At 49.5% G+C, this 8835-nt stretch overlaps 1 protein-coding gene across 3 annotated transcripts in view; it reads left to right on the forward strand.

The window, feature by feature from the left end:
• Positions 1 to 8835, forward strand: part of LOC119446077 (E3 ubiquitin-protein ligase mind-bomb) — an 89285-nt gene that overhangs the window by 19066 nt on the left and 61384 nt on the right. For all 3 annotated transcript variants that reach the window (XM_037710415.2, XM_037710417.2, XM_049663879.1), the window contains exon 2: positions 4243 to 4294. In XM_037710415.2, coding sequence (XP_037566343.1) covers positions 4255 to 4294 — 40 coding nt within the window. In that variant the 5' untranslated portion in view covers positions 4243 to 4254. The remainder of the gene's footprint in view (positions 1 to 4242; positions 4295 to 8835) is intronic.

Genomic DNA, 8835 nt, shown 5'->3' on the forward strand with positions numbered 1-8835 from the left:
TCGACAATAGGGTTTTCTTAAAACGATAACCTCAAAACAGGACCGAATCTCAATTGTGATCTGGTGCATATGCTGATGATTCTTTGATGAACTTCCGGCACCGTCACATAGCAATGACAGCTGATCTAGAGAAAGCATTTCTGCAGATTCCAATACACGAAGAGGATAAAGACGCATTGCGTTTTCTTTGGTGGGACAGAATGCCAAGTGGTAGCGACGCAAAAGTTGTGACAGAGAGAATGTCAAGAGTAACGTTTGGAACAGCTCCGAGTACTTTCTGACTTGCAGCAACTGTGCAAAACCACCTAAGCAAGTTGGAAGATAGCTTTCCGGAGACGATTAAGCAGCTGAAGAACAACATTTACGTCGACGACGTGATACTGGGTGCCGACTCACCAGAAGAAGCCGAAAAAGCTGTCTCGTCTCATTTCTGCGACAGTCGCCATCAACGTTTCTTCTAACCCTTCCCCCTCCTTTTGACTGCTAGAAAACAATCATCTTGCATCATGTTCTTTCTGGTCCACCTTACAGCTTACATGAAAGCTATTGATCTGTAAATATGTCAAACGGCGGCGATAACTGCACGCGAGCAGCTCCCAGCCATTATTGCGTTTAAAGATCAAGCTGCTCACAAGTACGCAATCTGTTAGATTGGGAAGGACTAGGAGTGAGGATCAACGACGAGTATCTCATCACCTACCATTTTCAGACGACATTGTCCTGTTCAGCAACGATGGGACTGAATGACAACAAATGATTGAGGACCTTACGCAGAATGCAAGCGTAACCTTTAATAGCCTGGAAAGAAAACAAGAAGTCATAACTGGCAGTTGGCCGCTAGAATCTGTAAAAGGGTACGATTTAACTAAATATTGCCCACAGTGCACCCAGACAACGTGAAAGAAATTTACAGAAAAAAATGTTTTGGAGCGCATACGGCAGGCATTACCAAATCGCGAGCGGCAATTTAACGCTATGGTATGATGAATTTTATTCAGGTTCTGAAGATCAACCCTTCGGTTGACGCAGGCAGCTCCCACATCGGGACAGTATGTGAATGAGGCGAGGAAGGGCATCCCTGCTCCACTAATGTATCCCACATCGGACCAGTAAGGTTTAACCTTACCGCCGTGTCGTGGGCCTTCTGGACGGCCTGTACTTGATCTAAAGGGACTCCACTGTGAAGGACACGTTGCCACCAGTCTTTTACCAGACAAGCCGAAGAGTATGCGACATAACTCTCAGGGCGCAACTAGGGCCAAAAATGCCACGAGCTACAGGGGACCCTAGGCTGGAAAAAGACAAGGGCCTTGATAAGGGCTCTTACAGACCCAACCATGACCAAGTCCGAAAATTGTAAAACGACCCAACGGATCGCGCATCGATTCCAAGGCACAGACCGGGAAATGCTAGAGAACATCAAGCAGCGCTACATTGGGGATACAACGGACGTCGACTGCAGCTTGGAATACACGGGCGAAGCAAACCCCGCTCTAGATGAACCAATTACCACAGAAGAAGTTAGACACGCTGTGATGTCTGCCACAAAGAACACCACGTCAGGTAAGGATGGCATCACCAACGCCATGATAAGGAACCTGAACGAAAACTAGATCAAACGATTTACAGAATTCGTAAATAAACACTAGAAACGGGGGACCATCCCGGACGTTTGGAGACACGTGGAATTAGTAATGATTCCGAAGTTCGGAAATTCTCCGTGCCTGGAAAACCTGCGACCCATTTCGTTAACGTCCTCCTTGGGAATAGTATACGAGAGAATTGTGCTTCAGAGGTTGGAGACACACCTGGAGGATAACGAGCTCATGCCACACACTATGTTTGGATTCAGAAAATGCCTCTCAACGCAAGACATCCTCCTGCAGATTAAGGAGGAGGTACTTACTACCATTCCGAAATACGGAGAAAATATCTTGCTTGCACTCGATCTTAAGGCAGCCTTCGACAATGTAAGTCGTAGGGCTGTCCTGGAGGGTCTCAGTAACATTGGTTGCGGGCAGATAATACACAACTACGTCAAAGCTTTCCTCAGTGACAGAACCGCCACCATTGGTATGGGAGGCGTCACGACTGACACCTTCAACACGCCCAGAAAGGGAACACCGCACGGCTCTGTGATATCCCCTATGCTTTTTAACATTGTTATGATCGGCTTAGCACGGAAGCTCGAAAAAATTGAAGGACTCAGTCATTCCATATACGCCGACGACGTCACAATCTGGGTGACCAAGGGATCCATAGGAGAAAAACAAGACCTTCTGCAGAGTGCAGCAGATGCAGTCCACGCATACACTGAACACTGCGGACTTGCATGCGCCCCGGAGAAATCCGAGATGCTCAGAGTTTACAGAAGAGGATACAATCTGCAAAACTCCATAGACATCTTAATAGGGGTAAGAAGATTCCGGAAATATCCCAAGTTAAGATCCTTTGCATGTGGATACAAAGCAACTGTCGTGTGGATCACACAATCAGACAGCTCGCAAACACCACAGCGCAGATCACGAGGATAATCGCAAGAATCTCAAACAGACGACTAGGTATGAAGGAAGAGGACACATGTAGGCTAATACAGGCCCTCGTGGTCAGTAGGATTGTATATAGTGTCCCCTACCAAACACCACTCGAGCAGGAAAAAGAAAAAATTAGAGGCAATCCTTAGGAAAGCTTACAAATGCGCTCTCGGGCTGCCGGTAAACACCTCGACGGAGAAACATATATATATATATATATATATATATATATATATATATATAATATGCGTGTGTGTGTGTGTATGTGCGTGCGTGCGTGCGTGCGCGCATACACGTACCGGCCGCATCCCTACCATTCTCATGATTTTGTCTGTCGAAAGGCCGGGCTGCGCTCAAAACGTACAGACAATTTATAGTTGTCTTAGACAGTGCGTCAGCTTTACACAGATATCCTTGCGGCAACCAAAGGCATTTCATCCGCTTTCAAATCATATGCAACTAAAACAGTGACGCCAAGCACGGAAAAGGCTATAGGTCCAAATGCTACAACTGAGCGGCCGCCATGCGTTAGCATTATCGGAATTGTTCCACCCAGGCCTTTTGATTGCAATCCCTCCAGTATGAGCCTGCGTTGCAAACCACATTGAAATATTTGCGTGGACACACATCACGCGTTGGCGTCAGGATCTCACCAAGTAATCCCCTTTGACTATATACTCCGGGATCGGTCCACTTTACTAGGAGAGACATGTTATGCTATATTCCTAAAGGTAGGCAAGAACAGATTTTCTTTAAGAAGCACTTATTTATGAAACACTTTTGCGTTGAATGAACCTAAAACACGGAATGTTTAAGAAGTCCTGGCCGTAATTTGTGGACTCCATGTGGTCTGCGTCCCAGCGAACGTCTGCTGTCGGAGGGGAAAGAGACACTGAGCGAGCACCACAGACATTTATTTAAACACGTTTCAACGGCGGAGCGAAGGAGACACCAACGCGAGAGCTGGGGTTAATCTAATCCTTTATTTCAGCGTGCCTTCTACACCGGGATGCTGACGGTGGAGCGGCGTCGAACTGCTACGGCATTGCTGAGCGCTGCAATATGATCCGTGATGCCACTAGATGTCGCCATTGGTCTTTAGCGACAGCCCAATTTTTCGGAAATACTTCAGCCGCTGCAGAGATCCTCTATTGCAATAGCACTGCAGCTTGCTCAAAGGCAGAAGTTCAAAAAAGTCATATGCGTACCATTTACAGAAACCAATATGCACTGGTGAAGAAGATTCCACTTCGTAAATTGTCGACGAATGAAACCGTAGCTCTTGCGGCATTATGCCTTCCTTTTGTTTCAAGTACAAGTTGATCCATCGAAGCTTCCTTCGCGCCATGTACTATATATATATATATATATATATATATATATATATATATATATATAGGGCGGCGAAGAAGAGTTCGATGGGCCAGCTTGTACTTAAATGTATTAGTGGTGCGAAGAACGGTTCGACGGTTCAGCTTGTACTTGACACAAAAGGCAGGCAGTATGAAGCAAGAGCTACGGTTCAATTCATCGTCAGTTTGGGAAGCGGAATTTTCTTCACCAGGGCATATTGGTTTGTGTAAATTATATACATATGTTTACCTTTTTTTGCCATTGAGGAAGCTTTTGAATTAGTAGCTGATCAAATTGTCGTGCTGTCTCTTCTGGCTATAGCTTTCGGAGCCTGATTCGATCTATTAACTCGCAGCTTCCTGCCAAGATGGGGGCCGGTAATTCCAGGCCTTCCTCAGAAGATGCAAGTAAGTATGTGGCAAAGACTCCCGCAGAGTTGAGGCGCAAAGGCACGGCCATACTAGCGGGAAAACGCGGGTGGCATGCAGCAGGTGGCAGAAAGCGTGCCACAAGGGCAGGCGAGCAACAAAGTTTTCTACTGCGGAGAGGATTAGTTTCGGAGCTACACTTGCGGCATGGCTCTCACCGCTGATAGGAGCTAGAGACCATGATGAAAAACGGTCGTTTCATTCACGTGGGCAAACGCCGCGAGCAACCACCTCTCAGCATAGCTAATCCCAGCGGAAGTGATTCGAGCTGCGAGATTTATTTATTTATTTATTTACTTATGTGGCTTAGACACACAAATACTATCAGAGAAAGAAGGGAGAGAGCTAACTGGCAACTGCCACCGGGAGGGGCACAACGCCTGCTGGCTCTGGAAGAGAAGCCAGAGCTTGAATCGCTGCGGCTACGATACTCGCTAGTGTGGCCGTGCCTAGCGAACAAAACAGAAAGATAGATAAGATATAAATCCATGCCGTGTTTTTCACCCAAATTTGGGACGTTCAGTTTGCGTTGGTGATTGCCGCCAACAAAATAAACAAGAACGGAGGTGGTTGTATACTGCCAGCAATGTGGGAAGAAACCTTTTCGCAAAAAATTTACTTCCCTGTCAATGTGCAAGGCCTGCGGAGAAATTGGCCACCGGCAGGACGTATGCCCCAACCCAGATAAACCTATCTGCAACCGGTGCGGGGTGCAGAACCCACAAGCAGACCATGATTGCCAGTTGCAGTGCAAACTATGCGGACTACCTCACGAGACGGCAAGCAAGGAGTGCGAGAAAAGGCTCAAGCCAAGACCGCCGCCCCTGTACGTCAGGGAGAGAAGCAAATCAAGAGGCCGACAGCCATCTATAACAAGGGAGACAAGTTCAAGCTCCTCGGTGTATGGAACAAATAAGCCACAGCAAGATCAGCAGAAGATCAGCTGGGCGGAAGTGATAGCCAGTTCTAAGTCGACAACCGACCCGTTTCCCTCACTGCCGACACAAGAGCGAAATTCAAGATACGAGGAAACCATCTCTTCCCTCAGAAGGCAAAACGCCGACTTGATGAAGCGGAATGAAGGGCTCATGAAGCGTCTAGAAGAGCAAGAAAGACGTCAGGAGGAACGGGACAGAAGAGCTCAGGCCAGGGAACAAGCCCTGGAGGTGAAGCTCCAACATCTCATTGAACAATTGCAGAAGCAGCAGGAACCGACCACAACACTAACGCCGCCGAGGGAACATACTCCCCCGATAGAGGACCTAGAATCGGGAATAGAGCACAAGATGAACAAGGCCCGAATTGAAGACAAGGCCGAACTGAGAAATGAGTTCCGAGTCGAACTCGCTCAGGCCGTCGACACCATAAGTAAATCTGTGGCAGCCACCGTCCAAGCAGCCGTACAAACGCTCCGCCAGGAGATCACCCAGATGGGCAACGAGCTCAGCCAACGCATCTCCATCCTAGAAAAGGACAAAGAGCAGGCAAGAAAAAAGCCAAAATACCCCATCAGAGAAGCCCAGATGAACGAGACTCTGGGAAGCCAAGATGGCGAGTAAAATAGCAAAGAAGAAAGAAGCGACCCAAACCCTCAAAATTTGGCAGTGGAATTGCAGAGGAATAAATCGGAAACGGCAAAATTTGTTTCACCTATGCACCCTACACCAACCTGACGTCGTCGCGTTACAGGAAACAGAAACCAACAATATTACGATGCGCGGCTACGAAACGCACATTGCCTCAGGAAGGACCCGGACCGCCGTCCTGATCAAGAAACATCACACGACGCAGCAGCACCAAATCAACCACAGAATTGAACACACTCTGATTGAGCTTGTTCCTCACAAGAAAACCCTGCAGAGCATCTACATCCTGAATGTATACAGTCCTCCGCGCGACAGCCTCAAGGACTTGGACAAATTCCTGAGAGAAGTGAAGAAAGTCACGAAGGGTCAAAAACTCCTTGTGGTGGGCGACTTTAACGCTCCACACGTAGCTTGGGGCTACCGATCAACCAACAAGAAGGGTATGGACGTGCACAACGCGGCACAACACCACCAGCTGACGTTGTGGACCGATCCTCAAATACCAACTAGAATCGGCAACAGTGTCTCCAGAGACACCAGCCCAGACCTGACCTTCTCCACTGGATTAAGGCAAGTCGAGTGGTCGAGACTGGAAGAGACTCTAGGCAGCGACCATCACATCATCCAGACCGAAATCACGCACCACAAAACCCCCGTGAGATTAGGTCAGGCCAAAATTACGGACTGGCCCGCTTTCCGAAAATATGAACACCCCGGAAGCCTAGAGGACATCGAGGAGTGGACCAAGAACGTGGTGGACTTGGTTACCAAGTACACAAAGACCATCCAACTCACTGCGGACAATCCCGACGTCGACCCACACCTACTTCACCTCTGGGAGGCCAGGCGTGGACTTTTGAAGAGGTGGAAGAAGCAGAAGAGAAACCGCAAACTCAAGATCCGCATTGCCGCAGTCTCGCGGCAGGCGGAAGAGTATGCTGAAAAACTCGCACGTCAGAACTGGAATCAAGTGTGCGACCGATTACAGGGAACCCTCAGCAACCGAAAGACCTGGGCCATTCTAAAGACCCTTCTGGCGAAGACGGAATCAAGAAATGTCACGGGGCAACACATACAAAGACTTATACACAACTTCCAGGGCACCGAGGAAGAAGTGCTCGAAGCCATCACCGGGAAATACCTCGGAGACGAACAACAACGGAAGGCGCGGCCAGTCATTCACCCGGAGTACGAGGGGGAACCCAATCCGGATTTAGACCAACCTTTCACCAAGTCGGAGATCATGGCAGCCTTAAACAATCTCACGAGAAACACGACGCCCGGCAGGGATAAAATTAACAACAAGACCCTCCGTAACCTGGACGACGGGGCGACGGAGAGTTTACTAAAATATATCAATGAAAGCTGGCAGACCGGCAGCATACCGGCTTCCTGGAAGCACGCGGACGTAACGATGATCCCGAAACCCGGCAAGCCCGTCAAGATACAGAACCTGCGCCCGATCTCTCTCACGTCGTGCGCGGGAAAACTCTTCGAGCACATGGTCCACAATCGACTCTCGCCCTACCTGGAAGAAGGGGGGCACCTGCCGAATACTATGTTCGGTTTCCGACCAAACCTCTCCACCCAGGACATTCTACTTCAGCTAAAAGAACAAGTCATCGACGGCCTCAGCACACGCCACAAGAGTGCCATCCTGGCACTCGACGTGAAGGGAGCCTTCGACAACGTCTCACAGGAAGCAGTGCTAAACAGCCTACAGCGGACCAACTGCGGACGGCGGACATACAACTACGTCCGGGACTTCCTGACGGGTAGAACGGCGACCATAGGCCTGGGGAACCTCAGGACCGAGAAGTTCCAAATACCGCCCAAAGGAACCCCCCAGGGGTCGGTGATCTCCCCGTTGCTGTTCAATATAGCGATGAGGGGATTGCCGAAGCTCTTGGAGAACATCAGGGGTATCCATCACGCAATATATGCAGACGACCTGACCATATGGACGTGTACGGGATCGGTGGGCGAGCAACTAGACGCACTGCAGGAAGCCATCGACAGGACCGAGCATTATCTACACCGCTGCGGTCTTTCATGCGCGCCGGAAAAGTCGGAGCTCCTGATCCTCAAAAGGAGGACAAGAGGGCGGCCTCCGCAGGAGACACCAGACCCAACATTGACCCTACATGGAGTCAACATACCCAAGGTGGACGTACTCCGTATTCTGGGCCTCACTTTCCAGAAGGACGGTGCCGGTCTCGCCGCCATTAAAAAGCTGCAAGCGACAGTTACCCAAGTCGCGCACTTGGTGCGAAGAGTGACTAACAAAAAGCACGGCCTGAAAGAGCAGGACACAATCAGATTGATAGAAGCCCTGATAATCAGCAGAGTCACTTACGGCACCCCGTACCTGGGTCTCAAGAACAGCGAGAGAGACAAATTGAACATCCTAATACGAAAGACTTACAAGTTGGCACTGGGGCTTCCACCGACAACGTCGACGGAGAAGCTACTCAGCCTGGGCATCCACAATACTTGGGAGGAACTAGCAGAGGCCCACAAGACGAGCCAGATAGAGCGACTCAAGCTCACCAGCACGGGCAGGGACACCCTAATAAGACTGGGCTACTCAGTCGAATATGAGTCCAGAAAACAGCGGGTTCCTCTGCCCCTGAGGGAGAAGATCACGGTGGCCAGCATCCCGAGAAACATGCACCCTGAATACAACAGAGAAAGGAGGCGAGCGAGAGTGCAAGCTCTACGTAAGGCCTACGAAGGATCAAAACAAGAAGTCAGATACACCGACGCGGCAAAGTACAAGAACAGAGCGGCCCACGCTATCAGCGTGATCAACGGCCAAGGACAAGAGGTCTCGGTAAGCACTTCAGACATCGACTGCGCGGAAGAAACGGCGATAGCCCTGGCAGCCACTACGGGTAAGCGAGAGGAAGATCACATCACAGTCATCACGGACTC

Source organism: Dermacentor silvarum, chromosome 3, assembly GCF_013339745.2.
Source record: "Dermacentor silvarum isolate Dsil-2018 chromosome 3, BIME_Dsil_1.4, whole genome shotgun sequence".
Classification (NCBI taxonomy): domain Eukaryota; kingdom Metazoa; phylum Arthropoda; class Arachnida; order Ixodida; family Ixodidae; genus Dermacentor; species Dermacentor silvarum.